We start from the raw sequence: 26,666 nt of genomic DNA, 5'->3' as shown, positions 1-26,666 counted from the left end.
TCTCCCTCTCTGTAAAAATCAATAAAATATATTTTAAAAAATAAATAAAGCAAAAGTATTATTTTAAAAAAGTTAAATTAAAAAACTACATTTAACTTTACCTGCTTAATAACTTTTAATGTTATTTATTTACTTAAATTATAGTGTATGAAATTATGTATACCAATTAGCAGTTAATTTAAATGCTTAATAACCATAACTAAAACATTTTAAAAATCATTCAGAACTTTTTTTTACAGCAAAAGTTAAACAATTGAAAAAGTAATTTTTTAGAAATGATTCTAAGTGAATTTAACTTTTTCCTTGATGAGAGAAAATAACTAGCTGGTAGTTCATACTGTCAGTGCTTTCCCCTCTGGCACCTGATGTAATCAGTGATGTGTTGAATAACTTTTTGAATTATAAACTCTTTTTTTTTTTTTGAATTATGGATATTTTCATTATTTTTTACTTTTCAATTACAATTGACATATAATATATAAACTCTTTATTTAAATCTCACAGCCTGAGCTACACACAGTTCTCAGAATCAAACATAAACATCATCACCAAGGCAGCCAATGGCAGTCCCTAGGCCACCTCTCAACATGACTTCACAGTCAATAGAAAGTTTCCCAATCACACAATCACAGCCATCTATCACCATAGTTTTATAGCACTGATCTCATATATTTGCTATGTCTCCCATGTCAGTACTGCTCCCGTGGTGTCCAGACAACCATTGAGAGGAACTGAATACAAGGAGTAAAGTTTTGTTAGGTAGGGTTCGGCTGTGGAGGACCACAAGCCATTATAATCTGAGAGGCTTTTTTATACTTTCCATTGTCACCCTGTTGAGAATGTATACTGTAACTGAATGCATTTTTTGGAGTTATTGAATTTATAGGTACTAGGGGTGAAACAAAGAGAGATAAAGATACTTTTAGTTACCATCTTGTACTCCTTTTTTCCCTGTTTCCAAATTGGACCTTGGCTTCCACTATTCTGTAGAAAAGACCCAAATACAAAGGGATGCAAAAGAAGTTCATTTTTAGCTTGTTTCATAGGACCCATATTCTGAAAGTTTAGTTTTTATCTTACAAGTGAAAGGTGGATGTACCTTCTTTATGTACTAGCACATGTACACATGGGTCACACTTTGGCAGCACCCTGGTTTTGGACTTGGTATGCTGCAGTGTGTTGGTTATGAACCACTATCCTGTGAATTCTTCACGCATGATGTGTTCTGGTAACCTAATATCAGACCTCTAAGTGGCCAATCCAGCTTAATCCAGAAGGATTAAAGGGATGGATGGGTGGATAGAAAACTAGATAAACATACTGAGTGAATCTCTAGGTGGGCTGATAAATGTGGTGGACTCAGCAGGGCTCACAGCCACTCATAATGAAGGCCTTATTTCCTGGAGCATTTACTCTGACTTTGACCTGAGAGAGAAACAAACTTGTCTTTTTCAGCCATTGATATTTGGGGTTTTCTTTCTCAGAGATGAAACTTTCTCAGAGATGCAAATGGAAGAATTTGGGGAAGTATTTTGGAATGGGTAATCATTCACTAGAGCAGTGGTTCTCAACCTTGGCTGCACATTAGAATTACCTGGGAATCTTTAAAATCCTGATTTCTGGGCCTCATCCTCCGGAAATTCTGTTTCTTTGTTACTAATGTTGTGGCCCCACCCCATAACAAAGAAACAGAATTTCTGGAGGACGAGGCCCAGAAATCAGGATTTTAAAAAGATTCCCAGGTGATTCTAATGTGCAGCCAAGGTTGAGAACCACTGCGCTAGAGTATACTCAAGGTGGCTATTAGGTGTGCCCTTCAGAAAATTGCCATTGGATAAAAGTGACAGATAGGGAGGGGTTCAGGAAGAACCAGGTTCCAATTTCAGCTCTGGTGGCGTGTGGTTGTGTGGTTTTCGTAACCTCCTTGGTCTCTGTTTTCTCATGTCTAACATAAAGGAACGGACAAGATCACCTCCAAGGTCATTTTCAGTTTTAAGATTTTTCAGTTTAAATGCTTCAGAAGCAGTGTCCGCTGTAGGTGCTAACACATCAGCTCTTTTTCTTCACTTTCTTTTTCTTAAGTTTTGTTTAATTTGAAACCAGAAGAAGTTTGCTAACATAAAATGGACAGTTTGACCAACCTTTGGCAAACCTTCTCCTGTAGGCCTTCCATGCCTCCGGGCCACATACAAAGAGGTGCCACTATCAGTGGCCATCCTCACCTTCACTTAGCCCAGGGGTGGGCAGACTTTTTGACTTGAGGGCCACAATGGGTTCTTAAACTGGACCGGAGGGCCGGAACAAAAGCATGGATGGAGTGTTTGTGTGAACTAATATAAATTCAAAGTAAACATCATTACATAAAAGGGTACGGTCTTTTTTTTTCAATAGTTTTCTTCATTTCAAACGGGCAGGCCGGCTGTAGTTTGCCCACGGCTGAGTTAGCCTGTACTACTGCTTGCCTTGGGCAAGTCCCCTAATCTCCTTGTGCTTCCCTTTTCCCATCTGTGACATGCCTGTCCTTGGGGGTTTGGCCAGGACTGGGACTGAGTCACTGCCTTGACTGTAGATGAAGGAATAGGTAGAAAGCAGGTTGTTTTAACAATCTTCATTCTTTTCTTTTTTCTGTACTTGCCCTACTTGTCAGCTGAAATCTAATCCTGAAGTAGAGCGTATCTGTCATAATCAATGTTTGAAGTTATGTTTACTCTAAGTTGGCCAAAGGTTTCGAATGAGTTAACTAATTGGGAAATTATAGATACAATCTCCGTTGCTCATTATTGCCATTCTTCCTTAATTGGCTCTAAAATATTCCCATTATTGTTATTTTTTTCACTCTGTGGAGAAAATAGTAAATTGCTCATATTTGGTTTGAGAAAGAAGCAATTTATTGATCCAGGAAGGCAGGGTGATCCATACCTTTTATTTTCAAAATTATTATTCTAAATCTGTCCTGTGAATGCATGGTTAAGAAATGTGAAAATCTGCGGGGGAATGATGTGTCAGACAATTGTGGGATGATGGCATTATTTTGGAATAGGAGTTTTCAAAAACAAACCCATTGGTAGATAGGGTACTTTTAACCTAGAGGTTTTATACAAGTTAATTTGAGACTGATTAAAGTTGCCATTAGATGGATCACATTTAAATTCTTCTAATATTCCTGACCTCCTTCAGGTTTTGAAATACGAATATGTGTAGAGTATGTGTTATATGAGAGACACATAATTAAGATTAGACTTTAAAACTGATCTTAAGGAGTGTTAAAAAGGGATAGCCATGGAAATAAGCTATGAATTTTTTTATACAAAGTAAAACTGGGGTATTTTTGGAGTTATGGTTTTAAATATTTAGTCATAAGGCCGTTGTGGTGATCTATATTAAAAAGGTTCTTTGTTGAAGATGTTTTTCCATTAGTTGGAAGACGAGGTAGCCTGGGCTTTGCTGATGACTTTTAAGAAGAAAGCCGCAGGACCCAGCCCTATGTGCAGTGCTGGCTTCCCAGGCTGCCTTGATGGAGTGTTGCTGAGCACAGGCTCCTCTCCGGGGCCCGGCAGTGGGGTTAAGTAGGCACCGGTGCTCTCGCGTCAGTTTCCTTTGCTTTAAGAGGTTAATGATGTCTGCAGGTGTGTTGGGATTAGCACTGTAAAGTTGTGTAAGGGGTTTTTTCTTTCTTTTGATCTTCAGAAGGGGATGAAAGATAGCCATTAAACTCAAGGGATTAGATCCCCTTTCTTTAAGGATTTTAGGTGCCATAAATATTTCACTTCAGATGCAAGGTGAAGAATTGTATACATCTGGGGGGAAATGGGTGTTTTATATTACCAGTTAGAAATTATTCAGTCTCCACTTACACGTTAAATGATCTTTGCAGAGACATTTTCTTCCAACCTAGAGTGTACTAAGATCTGAAAAAATGTGTGTGCTTATATCTTGGTAGTTATGCCAGTTTTTCCTCCACATACTTTTAAGCCCTTTTATTTTTTATAAGTTAGCATCTTACCCACATGGCTTTTCCCCCTTTGGGTTCCCTCTCATTGTATATAATTCATTGGTGTACTCAAGAAACTCTTTAAAAAAGAATATACGTTTGGTGCAGTGTGCCTTCAGTTCTTTTTAAAGCCTTATATTTTGTCTTTTTCTTTGAATTAACATTATTTAGAAAAGGAAAGTGAGGTTAAAGTGTTGGCAGCAGCATTAGTTATGGTTATTACATTCTCAGAAAACTGCAGGGGAACCAGGAGAAAGTCCTAGGTAGGAAATTGTGGCTTCAGCCCCAACTGCTCTGCCACTCTCTCTGTCAGTTTCTTTCCAGAATGGAACCATGGGAAATTTTGTGTGTGTATGTCCTCTGTGTGATTTCTGAGGATGGGTTGTTGAAACATGGAATTGCACTATTTTATAGATATCTAATTGTATTAGAATTAGGGTTGGGGGGCAGAAAGGGTAGGGTTTGGGTAGGTGCCAGACCTAGAGTCAGCCTGTTAGAGGATTACTCCTTCCTCCCACCCCATCCTATCCTATATAATAAAAGCCTAATATGCAAATCAACCAAACAGCAGAATGAGCTGTCATTAGATGTGCACTGACCACCAGGGGGCAGACGCTCAATGCAGGAGTTGCCCCCTGATGGTCAATGCACTCCCATAGGGGGAGTGTCACTCAGCCAGAAGCTGGGCTCACGCTGGTGAGTGCAGTGGTGGTGGTGGGAGTACTAAGGAGTACTTAGTGCTTTCGAGGCAGCACTAAGGAGCCGAGAGCTGAGTGGTAAAGGAGCAGTGAGCAGGTGGGCAGTAAGGAGCGAGGGGTCCCGGACTGCGAGAGGATGCAGGCCAGGCTGGGGGATTCCTCCCCCCCCCCCCCCCGAGTGCACGAATTTCATGCACTGGGCCTGTAGTATTATATATGGTCAGTATTTAGAACAGAGGTAAAATATATCCAGTTGACCCAGTGGCTTAACTAAATCTATATAATCCTGCATTTTGTATTTTGTCCCTGGATTTGGGGACCTATATGGTTGTTGGTGCTAAAGTTTGTGATTGTATTTTCTATTATTTGTTGTAACATATGTGACATATAAACATTCCTTTTCCAGTGTGCTCTGCCCGCTTTATTATATTCTTATTTTATTACAGAAAATTTGGTTGACAAAGCACCAGGTTGCAGATAGTTACAGTATTCTACACATTAGTGATGTGCAGAAAGGGAAAAGTGAAATTGTATTAGTAGATAAATTTTAGAGATGGGCTGAATAAAGTACCAAATGAATTAGTTGAATATAACTCATGGCAGGGGGTTAAAATTAAGGAATTAAGAGTCTCCTGCTTGATAACACCCTTGACCTTTCAGACTAGGGTCTGCTCAGTTACCATTTTAAGTTTCTGCTTCCAATGCTTCATACAGTGGTAGGAATGAGTCTCTGTGGAAAGTTTATCCAAACTTTGGTCCTAGAATATTACTCTAGAAGAAAGAGGCAAAATGAAACTGTGGAAGGTGCTTGGCAGCTAGCAAGAGAGGGGGCTCACAAACTCTTTGAAGGTCAATTAGCCAGAAAATGTGCTAAAGACGGGATGCTGTGCTGGATTACCAGCCCAAGAATTACCCCCAAGGTCCTCAAAGTGGTCCTGCTGCTTGAGCACAGAGAGACAATTACAGACCTTGAGGAGGTGCGACAAAAGCTTTAATTAAGGGACTTACTTACACCCCACTAAGTTTTGGAAATTAAATTCTTGTTTGTGCTTAACTGATGTTTCTTTTGTCTGGGCTTCCCATGTATTTCAACAGAAACACAGTTTTCCCCAAACCTGTTTCATGCTGGAAACTTTTCCTGGGATGTGTACTAGCAAAGCTGAGTTTAATCTGTGAGGAACTAGAGGCTGTTTGCTGGGGAGCATTTGGGCTCAGGTTGAAATGGTTTTTATGCATCTTGGTACCCCAGTATCCCAGGACTCTGTTTGGGCTTAAACACATGTAAAATAGAAAACAAATGTACTTTGTAGAATTTGAATTTTAGAATTCCCATTCCCAGGGGCAGCATGATTTTCCTTGAATTGGCAACTTGATGTCTCTAGACACAACATTTGTTTGTTCATGAGATAAAGGTAGCCATTGGCCATTATCCACATTTAGATTCCATTTAGATGTGACTTCTCTTACTTCTGGAAAGACTCCGATAGAAGTTGCTAGATCAGGTGATCACATCGATGTGCCTGCATCTGAGCTCAACCACCTGCCTGCTGAACTGGGGCCTAATCCCTGTCTTACAGGGTGTGTTCCCTTTGTTGGTTAGTGAAGCAGTTCTCTTGTCTGCCCTTCTTTGAAGCACTTCACTTCTTCCTGCAAAGTTTGGTTTGAACCATAAAGGTTTTTAAAAAGCACTAAGAAATGCTGGTGTTTTGGTAATTTTAAATTTTCTTTCTGTATTTCTGGTTCACATACAACATCAGTTAAGTGCTACATTTTTGGGGTCTCTCTGTACCCCTAACAAACTGGAAGGTGCTTTTGTGGGAATTTCAGCCTTGTCTAACTGAACAGAGGAATCACAAAGAAAATCATAAGAAGTGTTCCTATCCAATTTGACCTTGTTAGAAATGAAAAATGGCAAGAAAAGTTTAAATTGTCATCACAGGTTAATGTCTAGTGTTCTATAAAGTGGAGTTTCTACAGAGATCCCATTATTGGGCTCCATTTTCCCATGTAGGTGGGAAGGAGAGGATTAGCATTGGGCGAGAGGGCCCTTGGTGTCCATTCCACTTGAAGTGGCTCCTCTGTGGTGAAGGCGGCTGGCCCTGGCAGTCTGGGATGCTGCAGTGACTCAGTGGGCCCAGGGCTGGGCTGAGAGTTTGATGTTTGTCATTTAGAATATCCTCATACTTGGATATGTTTCAAATAATGCATAATATGAATTTTAGTTTTCTTTTCTTCGTAAAGAGGAAAATTAGTGATACGAATACAGTATTTTTGTTTAACTGAATACCTAGCTGGTTAATGAACTAAAGCAAAGTTTCTCATGCTTGCTAACTAAAGAAGAATATAACTGAACTTTGCTAAAAAGTGCTGATTCAAAAAGTTGTTTTATGAAATAAAAATTCTAAGTTCTTTTCTCTTAGGCTTTATTTTGCTAACACTGTCAGAACTAGCACATCTGGCTTAGATTCTGAAATAGCCTGGTTTTATGCTTTAGTTAAAATGAGTCCAATCACATTGGAATTTGAAGATAGATAAAAGGGAGGATTTGGGTACAGTGAGGATTCTTGAACATTGCAGCGTTCTCAGGGAAGGTCTTGAACATTTCCTTTCTGAATGGCCTTTAGGAATAGGCTGCTGTCCTTTTCGGCTAGCATAGGTCATGCAGACAGTTCTGTACACAGGGTGCCGGGTGGTGGAGTAAACGCTTCTCAGTAGCCCTTCTCGTGACTCTTGGTTATACTACTTACCGTCAGTAACTTTATCCAAACGGCACTTATTTGTCGACTTTTTTTATTTAGAGGGGGAATGGTATTGTCTTTTCAGTTAGACCTTCATTTTTTTTTTTTGGCTCATACTAGACCTTCATTTTGATAGAATTAAAATAGGCCATCTTTATCAGGATTGCTACTCATGTCTTACTGAGGCTCAGCATTACCAATCCACTTTGGTGTCTGCCCTTGTCCCACGTGTGGGCTAGTAGCCAAATAATTATGACCTTCAGATGCAGCTCACTGGAATTCTTGCTTTAATAGACAGTGAAGCAGAATTGTTTAGTTTGGGGGGTAATATGAAAAACAGACCACCTTATATTTCAACCAGGTTGCTTTGGGATTATTTAAGGATGATAATTTAATTTTTTTCAGGAAGATAAACAAACATCCTGTGCTGATCGGGAAATATGTGTCACCATCCTCTGTTTTTGTGGTACAGCTGGTACTGACCTGACAGTAGCTCCTCCCTCCCCCCATTTCTGAATTTCTTCATTATGTTGACCTTGGAGCCAAGAGTGGAGGCTCAGCATTTTACTCTTTCATAAATAATGCACTCAGTCTGGAGTGGCAGCTGGAGGCTTGTGGCCCAGGTCTGCTGGGTATTTATAGTTTATGCCAGTAAACGTTGCGGTCGGATCAGCCGGGAGCTGTGGGCCCGCTCCTTTTTCAAGGTGGTGGTGAGAGAAATGACTCGGCATTTTTAACTTCAGTGGGTAGAATGTTGATAAACTTCTCTGGCGCTGGTCATTCAGGGAACGTGGAGTGGGCCTGTATGCTTGCTTGCTTGTTTTTAGCTGTTTAAACCTCAAGAACTATTGCTGGTTTGGTCAGACATAGCTGTGCACTGGCACCCAAGTGAAGGGAGAATTTTCTGTCTGCCTTGGAAAAAATCAGGGGTAAACCCAGACTCGTTTTACAACAGAGGGGGGTTTTACAGTCGATGCTCCAAACTGCCTGGAAAGCTCCTTTTCTGACGGGAGTATGGGTCGAGTTGTGGGAGCAAGGTCCTTGTCTGCCGGTGATGTACAGCTTGTGTTTCTCTATATAGAAGAGAGTGTTGTTTTGAGTAGTAAATAAATTCAACGCAGACTTTTTATCCAGCAAGAATTACTTTGGAAAAACCCGTTTCAAAACAGGTTTTCCCATGCAAGGTCGTCAGTTTTACATTTCATTTTTTTCCCTTTATCCTTTTAGGGCCAGTTCTGTGTCAGGGCACAGTTCCCCTACGCCTCCACCGGACTGTGGCCCTTCAGCCTCCCCGTCTTCATCCTTCTGCCTGGAGCCCGTGATAAAAAACACAGGGCCCTGGCTTTTCTGTGTGCCCCAGCCTTTTCCTCAGGAGAGTCCCGTGGTGTAACATCAAATACTTCTTTTCCAGACTAGAAAGTGTAACAAGCACTCTCATTTCATAGCCAGTGGTTTAAAGAAGAATCGTTATTTTTAGTGAGCTTTTAGTGTTAATGTCTATTGACATGTTTGCCGGGAGAAACATTGATTTTCCTCTTTCTGTCTTGCAGGCCCTGCTTTCTTCCCTGGGCGATGTGCCGAGGTCTTTGCCAGAGGTCAGAGCGTTGGCAAGCTGGGTGTCCTTCATCCTGATGTTATCACCAAATTTGAGCTGAACATGCCCTGCTCCACCCTGGAAATCAACATTGAGCCCTTTCTGTGAAGATGTGGTTCTCTCCCTGAGTGTCCCTTTCTCCTCCCCTGGTGTCCTTTAGTCGTCCCCACCAGGAGGGTTGAATAAAGCAGAAAGCACTGTCTACTCTGTGGGTAGATACCACCCATTCTCCGCATCCGGCCACTCGTGCAAACACCAACGTGGTGTTTGGGTGAAGCTTCACTGTTTGGTAAAAGCCCGGTGATGCCAGAGGAATTCCCGAGCAGAGGATGGGATCCGTTCTGGGAAACCAAAGGCGTTCCTCAGACATGAGAGCGAGGCTCCATGGGCAGTGACTGCTGCTGCGGAGCAAGGCCCGTCTCCCCAGCGATGGGGCAGATGGCTGGTTAGAACGCACCTTGAATGAGTGCGATGTAGCAGAGGGTGTTCAGTTTTCATTTTCTACATTTGACTTGTGTTCTTCCTTGGGGAACAATAACAGCATTTTTAGAAAACCTTTAGAAGCAGGGGCGACGGTCTAGTAGTCTAACCGCTGAAGTTACTTTAAAGTGAAGCACAAATCTACAACACACATATATTCCAAATATGTGAGCGTGCGTGGTATTTTTACTCTGATACTCAAGAGTTAGAGGACACGCAACACAGATCTGTCTGCTGGCAGAGTTAAAAAGGACATGTTGATATTGTTGCACTGTGAACATTAGGAAACAGTGAAAACCATTATTGCCCTAGGCCATACATTTTACTATAATTACTATTCTAAAATCAGGGTTTTAAATACTTAATTGAGCTACTAGTTTCTGTCTTATTTTATAGGGAGGCATTAGATCTCTGAAGTTAAGCTTCTGCCAGTTTGCCTTACCTCCCATTGCAGGATACTTTAAGAATCCTGCAGTAGGTACCCTCTATTGAAAAAAAGCTGGGACTAATGGAGAAAAGTGCTCAATTACTGTTGATATGAAACACAATAATATGTAAAACTTGAAAGTCAGATAGAAATAGCCAAGAAAGATAGACTAGAATTATGTTTATGGCATTTTTGCTGAGGCTATTTCTAAGAAAAAATCTGGACCGCTGGGGCTGGCCCCCAGCAAAAAAACATAAAATCAATTACTACTTCGAATGAGGACAGCAATGTCCAAAATAGCAAGACTTGTGAACACAGACTTCCACCTATTCCTTCCAGTTCTATTTGCAGATCCTTACAACATTTTAAAAATGAGATATGCTCATAAAAAATAATGCTTGTCAGCAGGTTTGTATCCAGCATACATAAAGATTTCTTACAACTTAATAAACGACAACTCAGTTTTTAAAAAATGGACAAAAGATTTGGAAAGACATTTCCCCAAAGAAGATAAAAGGAATAAACACACGAAAAGATGCACATCAGGAAAATGTAAATAAAAAATCACAATATAAATTAAAATGACTAAAATTGGAAAAACTGATTGTACCAAGTGTTGGTGGGACTGGAGCTTGCATGCATTGCTGGTGGGAATGGAAAATTACATAGCCATTTTGGGAAATAGTTGGCAATTTCATAAAACATGAAACTTACACTCATCTAGCCATTCTACTCCCTGGTTTACCCGTGTGGCCATACAAAGATTTTCATGCACTGCTCACACAGTGCTATTCATTGTAGCCACAACCCAGATATTCATCAGCAGAGTGGATAAACAAATTACAAATTATAGTGTATCTGTATATAGTATGTAAAATACTTCTCAGCAAAAAAAAAAAAAAAAAGATTGAACTGATACTTAAAACAACACGAATGAATTTCAAAGCATTGTGCTAAGTGAAAGAAGGCAGACACAAAAGACTACATGTGGTTCCACTTGTATGAAGTTCTAGAAAGTTAAGGGAAGATGGGTTGGCAGGAGCTCATGAAAGGGGATTGACTGCAAAGGGCTAAGAGGAAACTTGGGTGATGGAAATATTCTATACCTTAATTCAGGTGGCCATTAAGATGTAGGTTATGTACCTCAGTAAAGCTGGGAATAAAGTTAATGCATCTTGTATTTTAATAATTTTGTGCAACACCAGCAGATGCATGCCCAGGGTAAAAGGGCATGAGTTTTAGAGTTGGCAGGGCTGCTCAAGATGACATTCTCCCTCATTTCAGGTTCACTGTGGTGAAATCATGGTTCGAGGGTCATTGGATAGCCATGGTCTAAGTGGGTGGAGCCATTTGTTCTGTTAGCAGCCAGCCACCTGGGTATTTTTTGGATGGTCAGAAACTACCTGTAATAAAAAACCCACTGATACCTGATTGTATATCCCAGCATGAAAGGGGAAAGACCAATGCCATCCATCATGTGGATGTTTCTGCCCTCTGAAGCAGGAAACAGTAGGAAGAAAAACAGTATCGGTCCCTCAAGAAGAAGAGCCTTCAGGTTAGAGTCAAGGCTCCCCAGCCAGATCATCTTACACTCCTCCCGTCCCGGGTGAGGTCTGACCAGAGCCAGAGCAGTCTGTGGGCACTGCCGAGGGGCCTTTGTTGGAGGAGACGCATGCCTTCTTAGGAGGAAAAGGTAATTGATGCTCTCTCTCGCTTACAGGTAACTTCGACAACCTGACATCCCTGCATGACACTTTATAAAGTTTTTTTTTTCTCCATGTGATCTTAATTCAACATTTTAATATTTTTAGTTTTTTAGTCACAGGAGGTAGTTAGAATAGGAATTCTCCCTGATTTATAGAACAATCGGCTATTGGAGTGATTCATGGTGTGCCCAGAAGTTACATGGTTAACAAGTAGGACTGAGCTATTAAAAGTAACTTGGAATTCACTGATCATTCAGTTTTACTTATTAACATTACTTATCCAAAATGTTATATGTTTTTAAGCTTTTTTAAAATATAAAAAATACTGGAAAACAAAATGTTAAAAATCTTAATGCCACTACTTTAAAAAATTGAACAAAGTAAGGCCTGAAGCGAATGTACCCTTCCTCCCCAATGCCCTCAAGTAAGTTACCACTGCTGACAATTTAGCTTGTATTTCTGACATTTCCCCTTGTTCGGACAGTCAGCCACACACATGCTCAGAGTGTGTGGGTCATGCTCTACTTACTGGTTTGCAACAAGTTTTGCTTTCTATTTTACATACTATATCTCCTGATATTACAGTTAATATATCCCATTTTTCCAGCTCAATACCTACAGACCTACCTCATTCTTTGAAAGAAGGCAATATTCTGTGTTACAGATGCCCATCTTTTGTTCAGCTGTTGATGGACATTATTGTTTCCAACTCTGCAGTTACAAACAGTATCCCAATGGACTTCGATATAGCTCCCCCTAAATAGCACTGGCTTAGGGACCCCCCCCCCCCCCACACACACACACAAAAAAATAGTCCTACAGCTGCAAGACTACAAACATTCACATTTGCTGTCTGGTGGTCACATTCACAGATGCATGGGGTAACTTAGATAGTTCTCAGATGTGACTTTGGTGCTTGAGCAGTACATTATCCCAGGAGGCTAGATTCCTAGATATGCTGGGGATGGCAGGTGGCTACTCTTACCTTTTAAACTGCTGCTTGGCCCTCAGCAACCATGGCTCCTCGGGTTGGTACAGGCACTGCTCACAATCTCACTTCTCAATCTTTGCTTGTTTTCTAGAAACATCACTAACCCCAATGCTTGGGTATTAATTGGCTCTTTTGTCCATTTTATAAAAAACAGACTGGTGGTCTTAAAAGGACACAACTGCCTTCAGCAAAACATGCCCTCTAAGTGACAAGCTTTTGATACACCAGATCTCTTCCAAGTTATGGCTTATTATGTTAATAAGGAATTAGAATAACTTTATATTACTGGGGGCGGTGGGGAGGGGAAGAGGTTGCCATACATAATAAAATCAAAGCCATGGCTCACTGCTGTGACAGGCTGCGAGCAGCCCCGAGGCCCCAGACCGAAGTCGGGTTGGCAAGGGCAGTGCTGGCCACGAGGCACTTGGAGGGCAAAGCAGACCTACAATGATGCCAGTCTCCACGGCTGCCGGTGTGGTTTCAGGTATCTGCCTCTCCTTGGGCTTTCCGGTAAACAGAAAGGATGACTGTAAATACCGAAGTGAGACTGGGGGTTGAACAAATACCTCCAGCAAAGGATTTAATTGAATTATGTCTTGTTAAAGCCCTGTATGTTTACTTTCATGACCAATGAATGCTGTGTGACCAATGCTCAAGGCCTACACTGAGGTTTCTCATTCCTCATCCATAAGGTTTGGCCTTGATTATCTCTATTGAAGGAAATCAGAAACATGATGTGATCCTGCATTAGAAACACTGAAAAGTACCCCCAGTGTCAGGAGGCACTTGCAAGAGAGAATCACTGTAGCATTCAGATGACATATGAAGCAAATCCATCCTTTAGGACAGAAAAGGTATGTGCCTGTTTGGTACTAAACCTGTAGCAAAAGAAGTTTTCTACCTTCCACAAGTCACAATTTTTGGTCATGAGGCATGAAAATATGCCTGTCCCCCAATAAGCAAGTACCTGTTTAGAGCCAGCAAGAAACCAGTTGGGCAGAACATTTAAACAAGGAGCACTTGGGGTTATCCTGAAGCGGATGAAGCCAAATGACCCAGATAGAATGGTGCCCCATAAGCAAGTGGTGCTGTAGGGAGGAGAGATGGTGTAGGTGAGCTAACAGAAAACATGTATGTGAGGGTGCTACCCTGTTACAGAGACCACTTACAACTATCCACAAAGAACTAAGGGAACACTCCCTGGAGCTCACCCAGGCCAGAGATAAGCACTCTCAGAAATCAGGAGGTCCTGGAGAGAGTCCTCAGAAGGATTTTGCCTCAGTGCTGGGAAAACCAACTTTAGACTAAACGTTACTCTGGTTCTTCCTAATAAAGCTTACAAACGAGACCCAGAAGAATCAAACTAGTTCCAAGTAATGAACTGTAGCCCAGAACAACCTTACGAATATTTATAGTGATACAAAGATATCCAGCACCCAGCTATATATAATTCACAGTATCCGTTATCCAATAAAAAATTACTAGGCAAGCTCTGGCCAGGTAGCTCAGTTGGTTAGAGCGTCATTCCGATACACCAAGATTACAGGTTCAATCCCCGGTTAGGGCACATACAAGAATCAACCAATGAATGTATAAATAAGTGGAACAACAAATTGGTATTTCTCTCAAATTAATAAATAAAAATGTTTTAAAAATATCTAGGCAAGCAAAGAATTTAGGAAATACAGGCCTTAATGAAGAAGGGGGAAAATATGAATCAAAAACTAAAAATGGCATAGGTGATAAAATTAATAGACAAGGATCCTATCTAATAAAAGAGTAATATGCAAATTAACCATCACTTTGTGATAAAGATGGTGGCACCTACAGCCAATAAGGAGGGAATATGCAAATTGATGTGACAAAGATGGCGGTGCCAGCCGGAGAGCGGGCAGGAAGCCAAGCCTGGCTGGAGAGCAGAGAGCAGGCAGGAAGGCTTGGCTTCCTGGGTTGCCCCAGAGACCAAGGAATGGGGATAGGGGCGATCAGGCCAGGAGGGGAGGGCAGTTGGGGGTGATCAGGCCAGTGGTGGGGGAAGTTGGGGGTGAGCAGGCTGGTGGGGGGGGGCAGTTGGGGGCGAGCAGGCTGGCAGGCAGAGTGGTTAGGGAGATCAGGCAGGCAGGCAGGTGAACAGTTAGGAGCCGGCGGTCCTGGATTGTGAGAGGGATGTCTGATTGTCGGTTTAGGCCCAATCCCACAGGGGCAGTCGGACATCCCCCAAAGGGTCCCAGATTGGAGAGGGTGCAGGCCGGGCTGAGGGACCCCCCCTCCCCCAGCTGGTACACTGAGCCACTAGTATTGTTATAACTGTATTCCAGACGTTCAGGGAGCCAGAGGAAAGACAGAACAAGTTGAGACATGGAAGATGTATGTTTTGAATTCTTAGAAGACAAAACTATGATGCAAGAGATAAAAAGAATAAATTGATAAATACTAATACCTATTAATAGCAGAATTGATTTCATGAAAAAGTTGCATTAAACTGTTTTTCCCCCCACAACAAAGATAGCTTTCTAGCCAAATATTTATCAGCACCTAATTAAGACAGCTAAGCTGATCTGTGTTTAGTGTATCCTGTGCCCAATTGGTTCCCAGCACCACCCACCTGGTTCCCATGTGACCAAGGGACCCTGCAGACTCGTTTAGACTCACAGATACAGGTAGGTGGCATGTCACCCTGCCCCGCCCACAACAATTCGAGGCTCACTTTGTCAAGAGGCGCTGACATTCTTTGAACACCTCCATTGGGGAAGAATCTGGCTTGTGCTCCAGCCAAGGGGACCCCGAAATCACAGCAGCAGAGAGCAAGGCCAACAGATGTTCCAAGTATGCATGAAGAAGCCTTCCGGCCGGGGCTCCCAGCTCCTCCTTGCTCCCCTGTTTATTTTTGCATGCCATCTAGACAGGCGTGGAAAAGGAAAATGGATTTTGGGCTTTAAAGAGCTCTCTTGTCTCATGTGGCTACAGTTTTTAGAATGTAGCATTCTAAAAACTATCCAGGACATAGAGTCTGCACTACAGGTGCGCCCCACTTTGAACAAACAATGGGCGCAAGACACAGCCACAGTCATTCATTAAAGAGCCTTATGTTTTCAGAAATGAATTGCATATGATTTTTAAACAGCAAATCCCTCGGTATACTTAAGATTCAAGTTTAAAAAAATCTGAGCACAGGCAGCTTTTAGGAAAACATCTCTTCTCTAAAACGAGATAGACGTCTACATCCCTATTCGACTTGGTCCTGGCCAGCCTCTTACTTGAGAGCCAGGGCTTCAGTCACTATCATTAAAGGGACATGAAGCATTCACGGGTCCCTCAAAGAGCCTGGCTCATGGAAAAATATTTTTAAATGAAATTCCACAGGACTAGTGCAGGGAACGGAGCAAAGAGGAGGGAGGAAAGGCACCGGGCACACGGCCCGAGTCCCTGGCTGCTGTCACCTCTGCTCAGAGCCAAGAGGACACGGGAATGAGGCTGTGTCTGAGGTTCAGAGCTGGCAGGAGGGGGAGGTGCCCACTGCTCTGCACACTCCAGTGTGGAAAATGAAGGGAGCCTGAAATCACCGCCAGAGGTCACCTCTGGAATGGCCCCACGTGGACGCAGGAAATGCACTGAAGGCCTTCTCAGCCTTCCTCCCTGCTTTTGTGACTTGGTTCTTGCTGACCCTGACACCACCGTTACTGCTACACACTCGCCAGCCCGGACTTGGTGGGATTCTCAGTGTGAGAGCGGGGTGGAACGGTCTGAGGAAGGGTCTCTGGCATGCTGAGCCTCCATGGGTGTCATCCTGTGCCTACTTCCCCTCACATCTCTGTGCAAGCCTCCCAGCTCAGGCACGCCTCCTGCAAGCCTCTCTTGAGTTGCTGCAGCCCTCAAACTGGAATTAACCCATGCCGTGCGGATTGAGAGGAGGGATGGTTAATTCCAGTTTGGGGGCTTCAGTCTTAACACTTTGGATCTTGAATCATGATTCTGAGCCCATGTCGCTGCTCTCCTGAGCATACTCCACAGGGCAGTTGGGGTCTCATCCAACGCACCCAGCCTATTCAGTATTAAATACTGTTCAAAGTACAAATAGGATTCTAGCCTTAGCCTTGCAAATAAGGGTGTCGGCTTTCTGTACCATTTCAAACAGCAAATGTGTGATGTTTGAAGGCAGAGCAACATCATTGTAAAAATGTGAAATAGGATCATGTCCATTTGGTCAGCAAATAGTGCACTCTGTGAAAACCCTTTGGTTAACTAGCAACGCCTGTAACATTTACCTTTCAACACAGTGACATTTATGTGAAAATAAGGCATAAGGGTGCTCTTTAGTATCAAGGAGTTAGAGGGTATGTCAGCATGCAAACACACCACTTCCTGCCGATCCACATCTGTGACCTCTGAGACACGCCACCATCGCTTGCCTGTGATTGAATTATGATAATTATCTAGCCTGCTGTATATCTTTGTCCCCTCTAACTTAGGTCCAATGAACCCTGAGAAAAAAAGTTTAGGGGGGAAAAAAAGTCTAAGGAAGCAGAAACTTTTTAAAAGCACTTACTAAGTCATGATCAAATAAAAGATTTTATTTTTTAAAGGATACATTTACATATCGATACATAAGCAAGACATCAGAAACTTCCAAAATAGAAAGCAGAGCCTGAACCACCACAGGCTTCGGTGACACTTGGGAGAGAAAATCCCACATTTCCGTGCGACCACCTGGCATGCTGTAGAGTGAGTTCAGCCTCCCTCATTGGGGTTTCAGTTCAGGGGTCTCTTCTGTCTCCCTCTTCCGTGTATTGTTATGGTAGAGGTTTGAGCGAAACCGGCATGAAAGGACCACTGTTTAGAGTGATGGTTACAGAATGGATGGTTACAGAGTGGTGGTGGGAGGGGAGCAGGTAGGAAAGGGGGATATTTTCCCACCTGGCTCCTGAGGCCAATGATCCTGAGGGCTTTGGTTCCCAGCTAGCAGACAGGTTCCAAATGCAGGGCTGGCCACACCCCAGATCTTCAGCTTCTATTGGATACCACTGTCAGCTAGATTTTAAAGTTCCTTTTTAGTTTGATGGTAGTTGTATTTTTCAAATTTCTGCATCCTATTGAATTTTCTGAATTGCTTTCTTTTTTAAAAATATCATTTTTAAAGTTCTCAATCTTCAAGATTCCAGATCAAGAGGGGCTTTGGACCAAGGCTGAGGGCAAACCAGCAGGGGGCAGTCTTTCCCCAGAGAGAAAATCTCAATGCCTTACCATACATCAAGGCAAACTCTGATGGGCAGGTGTGGGTGTGAGACTTAAGTGTGAGCAATGGAGGGAGAGGGTTAGCAAAGCAGGAGCTCAAAAACTCAGCGTGGCCTCATCCATACATACCCTTGACTCTCCAGGAGCTGTGATAAGACACTTGAAAAAGTGACTATGCCCAACCCCTGGGCCATTCTTTAATGTGCTGTGGCTCAATCCAAACTGTGCACACACAGCCTTACATACACCAGTATAGCTCATGGGCCTTTGTACTGTTGGCACTTAACACAGAAGAGACAGGCAGTAAGAATTTTACACGCACATGAATGAATTGCCAACGCCACTGCTGTGACAACAAATGATACAAGTGGCAAAGGCTGATCCTTTTGTCAGATGGCCTCAGAAAGACCACCTGAAATCAGTTTGCATGATTATCCAGTTGGGTTTTTGAGGGCAGAGGGTGGTGGAGTTACAGGAAAGTGCCTCATCCATTGCACTGGGAGTGCCTGTCAGCGGGACTCTCCCCCCAATCATGGAGCAGCTCCAATCAATTTGATGTAAAAATAGTCAGAATAGTCAAACGGCAGCCATTTTCATTCTGCCTTCTAACTATAAAAAATATGAGACGAACTAGAGGCCCGGTGCACAAAAATGTGTGCACTGGCAGGGGGTGGGGGGGGTGAGGGGGTGAGGGGGTGTCCCTCAGCCGGACCTGTGCCCTCTCACAGTCTGGGACCCTTCGGGAGATAACCACCTGCTGGCTTAGGCCAGCTCCCTGGGTGGCAGATGGCAGGCCCGGATCCTGCACTGGGTCACAGATGGCAGGCCCTCTGCTGCGCCACCCCGCCCTACCACACACGGCAGGCCCGGCGGGCGGCGGGGCGCGGGGCAGGGGGATCGTGATCTACCGCGCCCCACCGTGCCGGCCGCCGGGCCGCGCACACAGACGGCGGGCAGGCGGCTTCTGGGGTCGCACACGGGCGCCTGGATGGCAGCTCGTGCTGGTGGCTCATGCTGTCCCGCCCTGCCTGCAGTATGCAAATTAGCCGCCATCTTTGTTGGCAGTTAATTTGCATATCACGCTGATTAGCCAACGGGAGGCATAGCGAAGGTATGGTCAATTACCATGTTTGTCTATTATTAGATAGGATTTGAAGGAATAGTCAGAATAGTCAAATGGCAGCCATTTTTATTCTACTTTCTAACTATGAAAAATGTGAGAAGAATCTGAAGGAAAAACAGGATGTTTTACAAAAATTATTCTCAGGACACTGGAGCAGCAAGTCAAATACAGAAGGCCATTCTAGCAACGAGGCCAGGGGACCTATTGGAGAGAGGGACGAAGGAGGTTTCTGTTTTCATGCTGGATTCGGAGGCGCGGAGCCTAACTTTCCACAGGCTCATTGTCCCCACAGAGTGAGCACAGCGAAGCTCGTTGGGATCCTAAGTCACTGCTTCCATGGCCCAGGCACTGGAGCGCAAAACAAACTTTGTTAACTACAGGTATACTCATTTTTGAGAAAATTGTGGCTACTTGTTCCTTACTCCTAACAAATGGAGAGGAGCCCTGTGAGAGAGCCCGTGGTGCTTGCGTAATGGTCACCTTCCTGGTCTCCTGAGGACACATCCTCGGTGTGAAGGCTGTTGTGTTTGGTTGGCTTGTTTTCCCAAAAGAGGCTGATGTTATTCTTGCATTAATTACCCTTAAAATTGCCAAGAGATAAGAGGCGGGAAGATGGAAAGGGGGGCCCTGATTCTATTTAGTAGATGAGAAATACAGATTCACAGAAAGTAACAGAAATGGAGGGGCCATGTCAGGATGAAGCAACGTCCTGAGGGTGAGTCCCTCATGCCAGGCTCCTGGGAGGAGTATGTTCTCTGTCCCTCCACTGGTCCACCTTTACATGTCGATGAAAGTTTGTAAGAAGCAAAAAAAGCTGCGGATGGCCAGAGTGCACATCCCCAGTCACTCTGAAGCAGGAGAGAGCAGGACACTCGGAGAAGCGCAGCTGTGCCTGCTTTAATGAAGGTTCAGCCCTCCTGCCTGGAGCGGTGGGAGCAGCCAGCTGCTTCCTTGGGTCAGGAGTGCAGTGATGGCACCTGGAATCCCGCAAAATGTACAAACGAGGAGGAGCAGATCCCTGTTTCAATATTCACGCCTACAAAGATGGGGACGCGTGAGGGGAGCAGGCCCTTGCCTAGGACCTCACAGCTCTGTGCCCGCCCTTCAGGGCATCACAGTGAGGTCTGCAGTGCTCTTACCACCCAAGCAGGCAGCCCGATTTGATCATACTGACAATAAAGTCACCCTAAGGAGTGTCCTTCCACAGGGTGCCTCCCGGACCAAAGATCCCACTTGGGAAGTGAGACTCGCTACTGGGCCGGGTCATAACTGGGAAGAACGCTCCACCTCCAGTCGCCAGACCTACCATCTCTCCAGAGCCCAGTGGGGCCTGTGGTTGTTCCTAAATCACCCACTATTCCTGCCAGCCCCTGACTTGGTCTAGAGTCCCAGCTAGCAGACAGGGTGGGGACCTTCAAAGAACCTGATCGTGGGTTTAGTCTGGCGTGACCCTTCCAGACTAGAGGCTCCTACGAGACAGCTTCCCTTTCTCACAGCACCGGCATTTAGCATGGGGATCAGCAAAACAGACAAATGACTTAAGGGGTTTTTTTCAAAATAAAATGTGTTTTCAAGACTTGTCCACCCAGCAGCTTTCCTACGTCTTGGCTCTTGTCCAAAGGGCTAATCTCCAAGTGCCTGAGGCTCAGAGCAATCCCAGAAACCTGTGCAGCATGGGCACAACGGTGGTGGCACAGATGCCAACCGACGTGTAGGTGACAAACTTGTAAGGCACTTCGATCTCCAGCCTCCGGCGGGCCTCCTTGTTCCTGGTGACCACCTTGAACCAGGAGAACAAGACTTGCAGCGAGAGATTCTGTACAACCTGACGAACCAGGAGGATCAGCACAATCCCCACCATAAACTTGGTCAGACCCAGAACCAACATGCCAGCGGTGAGCGGGGGGATGTGCTGGATGACAGGCAGAGCCTCCGTGGGCTCGGCCATGAGCTGGAAAAAATGGTTGATCCAGAACCCGATGGTCACCCCAGCCCCGGCGGCCAGGATGGTGGTGGTGTCCGCCCTGGTGGGGCTGTAGTACTCAGACACGGGGTAATTGTAACACAAGAAGAACGGCACCACGATGGCACACACGGGGAAGAGGGGGCTGGCCGAGTCCAGGCGGTCGATGAGGGTCCAGGCGGGGTAGGTGAGGACGATGAGGACCGCGGTGATCAGGATGCCGCCCAGCACATCCTGCGGGGAGAGAAAAGCCAGTGAGTGCTTCCCTGTGTGCAGGCAAACTTTTGAGTCAAATATGGTTGACACGATCCTTAAAATGCACAATTTTTACATAGTTTTATTTTTTAATACGTTTGAAAAATGGAAAGTGGTAAAAACTGTAGGAAAGATACAATAATCACGCTATTCACATCATGCATTTTCTTCCAGTGTTTCTGTCTTTTGGAAGAAATTCTGTGTTTGTTTTCTTTTTTTTTTTTTTTAATTTATTGCTTAAAGTATTACAAAGGGTATTACATATGTGTCCATTTTATCCCCCCGCCCTAGACAGTCCCCTAGCCTCCCCTATCCCCCAGTGTCTTATGTCCATTGGTTATGCTTATATGCATGCATACAAGTCCTTTAGTTGATCTCTTACCCCCCTACCTCCTGCCCCCCAACCCTCCCCGGCCTTCCCGCTGCAGTTTGACAATCTGTTTGAGGCAGCTCTGCCTCTGTCTCTATTATTGTTCAAAAGTTTATAATGGTCTCTATTATCCATGAATGAGTGAGATCATGTGGTATTTTTCCTTCATTGACTGGCTTATTTCACTTAGCATAATGCTCTCCAGTTCCATCCATGCCGTTGCAAATGGTAAGAGTTCCTTCCTTTTTAGAGCAGCATAGTATTCCATCGTGTAGATGTACCACAGTTTTCTAATCCATTCATCTACTGATGGGCACTTAGGCTGTTTCCAGATCTTAGCTATGGTGGGAATGCAGACTGGTGCAGCCACTATGGAAGACAGTATGGCGTTTCCTCAAAAAACTGAAAATGGAACTCCCATTTGACCCTGTGATCCCACTTCTAGGAATATATCCCAAGAAACCAGAAACACCAATCAGAAAGGATATATGCACCCCTATGTTCATAGCAGCACAATTCTGTGTTTGTTTTCTTAATGCATAGCTTTGATCACATTGTTCCTTCAATCTGCTATTATTTTTTTATTTAAATTTATGACAAGCACTGCCATGGTCTTCACAGAGGTGGCGCCATCCTCCCCTGGTGGCCGGGCTGCAGCTGCAGCTGGAGGGGAAGGAGCCACAGTCACACAGCAGCAGCCACTCCCTGTTGCCTACAGGGCTGTTTACGGGGGTGGTTTGAGAAGTCCTTTTGGCTGTGGTGGTACCAAAGCTCCACCAGGACACCAACTCACTGAGTGGCTGTGAGTTTTTCTTTTTCCTTTAGCGTTCACATTGCAAACTTCATTAGAAGATGAGGTCAATGTAATTAATGGACGGATACGTCTAAGCCAGAATAAGGAGCTTGCTATGGTTTTATTATAGTTTCACGTGGATTATTTTGAGAGTTTACAGTTGAAAAATGTAAAACGTTTCCCCCAGCGCATTGGAAAATCTGGAAGACACCAGAAAGTAATACATATGCATTGTAGATAATCTGGGAAACACCGAAAAGTGTAAGAAAAAAGTAGATCCTTCATCATTTCTCTTGGAATTCTTGGAAGGAGATGTTCCTTCTTCTTTTGAGCACTGTTTCCTGTGGATTTACACCCTTTTATTTAGCAGACTTTTAATATTTCCACTGCCTAGAGCCAACCTTGGCTATATTCTGGCATCTTGCTTTCATATATATATATATATATATATATAATAGAGTTCTAAAGGATTGGTCTTTCATTTTATAACAACTTCATTATTTCTCTTGCTTAGTTCCTAATGACATCTCGAACAAGAGGTGAGCCGAGGCTACAGTAAATTTCAGGATACGTGGGCCTGAAATTCTGTAATTCAAGAGGGAACGAGGCGTGTGTGTGTGTGGATCTTGGTGATGCTTTGGGGCTGGAGAACAGAGAGCAAACACAGGTCGGAGACACTTCGGACAAGACCCTGAAGTCCGATCCACTCCATGAGGACTGCATGTGGGAGCAAAGGGAGCCGCTGAAGTAGCTCTCACTGGGTACCAGCTAAGGAGACTTTCACCTTTAAAGGATCATTCTGACCTCAGTGAGGAGAACAGATGGGGGGGACCGCCTGCCTCCTCAGAGGAAGCCTCGTGGCCCCACTGTCTCCACATGGCACCTGGGCTTCACCTGCTCTTTCTTCCGCCACCGTCTTTCTCCTCAATGATCCCCATGGTCTCCTCTCCCATGATTCCTTTCCCCATGCCTATTCATAGGCACTGATGTTGACTTATTTCTGAAAAAAGGAAAAGTCCTTCATTTAAGCATCCTGGTTACCAAAATTAAGTCACGCTTTCGGATTAAATGTTCTGTACCAGTTGCCTCCACTTCCTCAATGTGAAACACACGTGCTGTTTAAATTCCTAGACTTAGAACACACCATTTTCAAAGGCCACTCAGACACTTGGTGGTTGTTTTTTTCAGCATCTATGTCTTTGACCAAAGAGCCTCATATTTTCCCTTGGGAATCCATGAGGTTCTGGGAAATTATGGAATTGGAGCACATGACCTAGGTAGGCCAATCAGTGCACTGTATCTCCTAGTGGCAGTGATCAGTAGAGGAGTGGTTACGTGACCTTGGCTAGCCCAATTGGAATGAGTTGTAGGGTTTTGACTTGGAATTCTTGGAAGGAGATAGTCTTTCTTCTTCTGAACACTGTGACCTGTGGATTTACACCCTTTTATTTAGCAGACCTTTAATATTCAGTTTTTATTAATGTTACCCTGCACCAGCCTAGCTCTTCTCTGACCCTTAAGAAGTCTCCTTTAGAACTTTCTCCTGTTTCCATGTCCTAAACATGGGCATTTCCATAGATTCTGTCTTTAAGCCTTGTGTGTTTTCTCCCCTGAAGAGTTAGTATGGGCCTACCTTCCATTATCTGTCAGTGTGACTCTCACATCCATGTCTTCAGGTGTCTCTCGCAAACTTTAGTCCTGCACTTGTTAACAGAATGCTAGACATTTTTTAAAAATATGTTTTTATTGATTTTATAGAGAGGAAGGGAGAGGCATAGAGAGATAGAAACATCAATGGGAGAGAAATGCCATTGATCAGCTGCCTCCTGCAGGATCCCTCACAGGGGATTGAGCCTGCAGCCAGGGCATGTGCCCTGACCAGGAATCAAACTGATGGTCTCTTGGTTGCTGGGCTGATGTTCAATAGCTGAGCTACACTGGCCGGGACAGAATGCTAGACATCTTCACCCAGAGGCCCCATGAGCCCCACAAACCAACTTGTCTAAAATAAAGATCACCCACAAACAGAAGAATGAGTAAAGGAAGTGAGCCGTCTATAGAAAAGGCCTATGGACACCCCTTAAACAGATGGAAATGTACCTAAACTTACCCATAAAGAGATTTATGGTGAGGATAAATTAACACTTATATTCACACAAAAACTGGACATGAATATTTAAGCAGTTCTATTAGTAATCACCAAAACCTGGAAACAACCACAATGTCATTCAGGGGTGAATAGGTAAACGGTGCTACAATCATACAACGGACTATTTCTCAGCAATAAAAGCAACCAACTACGGATGCAGCAACAGCTTGACATCTCCAGGAAATTATGCAGAGAGGAAAAAAACAATCTCTCAGGGCTACATAGTGTATGGTCCTATTTGTACGAAATTCTCTAAAAGATGTACCTATAGTGATGGAGATGGGATCAGTGTTGCCAGCGTCCAAAAGTGGGGGGAGTGTGTGACTGCAAAGGGATAGCATGAGGGAGTTTTTTGGGGTGAAGGAACTATTTTGTATTGTGGGTGTGTCTACCCAAATCTATGTGTATTAGAATCCACAGAACTATACACCCAAAACAGTCAATTCCACTGTTAATTTTTTTAAAAAATTAAAAATTACATTTCAAACAAAAATTAAGAAGCTAGTGATCTCTTTCTTTGGCACTGAGTAACACTTCTGAGTGAACCGCTGCTGAGCGTAAAGTAGTGTGCTGGACTCTGAGGTTCCCAACGTGTTCCCTCCTCACCCCGACCCCGTGCTGAGAATGTGCCCCTCGCCCACCATCGTTAACAATAATCTGCAGGCGTGACAACATCCTGTTGCTGAAACAGGAGAGGGGAAAAGGGACTCTGTCTATTAATCATATGAATGCAAAATGGCACAACCCTTATAGGGAGGAACTTGGCGATATTTTTTTAAAATTACAAGTTCATTTAACCTCTGACCCAGAATCTCACTCTGGAACTGGACCACACGGATACACCTGCCCACATCTGAAATGAGGCATTTACAAGCTGTCAGCTGTAGTTTGCTTATAACGGCAAGAGACTGGAAACACCCAGTTCCACCTGTAGGAACCAGTTCAATCTGCCCATGGCACGCTCACAGGTGGGAGCTCTGCGGCTGGAAAGGAGGAGGAGGCTCGGATGTGGAATTTTAAAAAGCATGATGTAGCCCATCTGCTGTGGCTCAGTGGTTGAGCATTGCTCTATGCACCAAGAGGTCACGGGTTCGATTCCCAATCAGGGCACATACCTGGTTTTGGGCTCTATCCCCAGTAGGGGGCATTCAGGAGGCATGTTTCTTTCTCCCTCTCTCTTCCTCCCTCTCTCTCTCTTTCTCTCAAAATCAATAATAAAACACCCTAAGGCAATGCTGATGTGAGTGAGTCCCAATAGGAAACACTGAAAATAGTAGCCTATCAATCAAGGGTCAGAGTCCTGCGTGCTATGGGTTGGCTTAAGCTATCATTCCAGGGTTTCTCTCACCACTTTCCAATCTGAACTTTCCACTGCAGCCACACAGCTCTACTTGCTTTGCCTAAACGTGCCTCGTGCAGTTTTATCATGAGAGCTTTGCATTCCTTTTAGGTGCAGCGTACTTGAACCCTCTCTATCAAACCTTATCAATTCACGTAAGGTTTCAGGTATCACCACCGTTGCAAATAACCTCTCCCTGAACTGCACGTGAAGGCACTTGCTCAATATCACTCAAAAGGCCCTTCCCTCATATTGCCTTTGCTGCAGGTCCTAAGTTCACAGGCTTTCCCCGAGTGGGTTATACCCCGGTCAGTAAAGATGAGCTCTCCTGCATGTATGCACGATTCCTCATTCCCAGCACAGTGCCTAACACGCAGCAGACATTCCGTCGTCGTGACTGGAGAATTTAGTGCCTTTCTCTTATCCTGCACATCCAGAGTATTTAATATGCACTGTTCCAATACATAAAAGAAAAATTGCCTTCCCCCCCTGTCTTCCTCTGTAATTGCAGTTCTCAAATTCCCAGGCATCTGGTTGGAATATTCCTTCTACAACGAATTCTGTTCATCTTCAATACACCAGGAGACCAGACTGTTTTGGCCCACAGATTCAGCACTTAAGCAAAAGTGCTTTTAGTCAGTGTGGCTGCTGGGGTAGTTTTTTTTCTTCTAGCCACACAGTTGGATTTTTAGCCATAAAAGGCGATAAAAAGACATTTAGGTATTTCTGTAAGGAAAATACTTGAACCATCGCTCATGAGATTGCTAATTTGGGGCTCTAAGTTTTTAATAACGAACTATACTAAAAGGCTTCTAAA

At 43.9% G+C, this 26,666-nt stretch overlaps 2 protein-coding genes across 4 annotated transcripts in view; one reads left to right on the top strand and one right to left on the bottom strand.

Moving 5' to 3' along the window:
- The window catches only part of FARSB (phenylalanyl-tRNA synthetase subunit beta), a 58,059-nt gene extending 48,836 nt beyond the window's left edge, over positions 1–9,223 (top strand). The window contains exon 17 of the mRNA XM_081095495.1: positions 8,978–9,223. Within this exon, the coding sequence (XP_080951621.1) occupies positions 8,978–9,129 (152 nt within the window). The 3' untranslated portion in view covers positions 9,130–9,223. The remainder of the gene's footprint in view (positions 1–8,977) is intronic.
- A 7,952-nt stretch (positions 9,224–17,175) lies between these two features.
- The window catches only part of SGPP2 (sphingosine-1-phosphate phosphatase 2), a gene marked incomplete at its 5' end in the record, with an annotated part of 84,448 nt that continues 74,957 nt past the window's right edge, over positions 17,176–26,666 (bottom strand). For all 3 annotated transcript variants that reach the window (XM_081095936.1, XM_081095937.1, XM_081095938.1), the window contains one exon: positions 17,176–21,177. In XM_081095936.1, coding sequence (XP_080952062.1) covers positions 20,626–21,177 — 552 coding nt within the window. In that variant the 3' untranslated portion in view covers positions 17,176–20,625. The remainder of the gene's footprint in view (positions 21,178–26,666) is intronic.

This window comes from Myotis nattereri (assembly GCF_964212035.1).
Source record: "Myotis nattereri genome assembly, chromosome: 7".
Lineage (NCBI taxonomy): Eukaryota > Metazoa > Chordata > Mammalia > Chiroptera > Vespertilionidae > Myotis > Myotis nattereri.
This window is presented reverse-complemented; position numbering and strand designations above follow the sequence as displayed.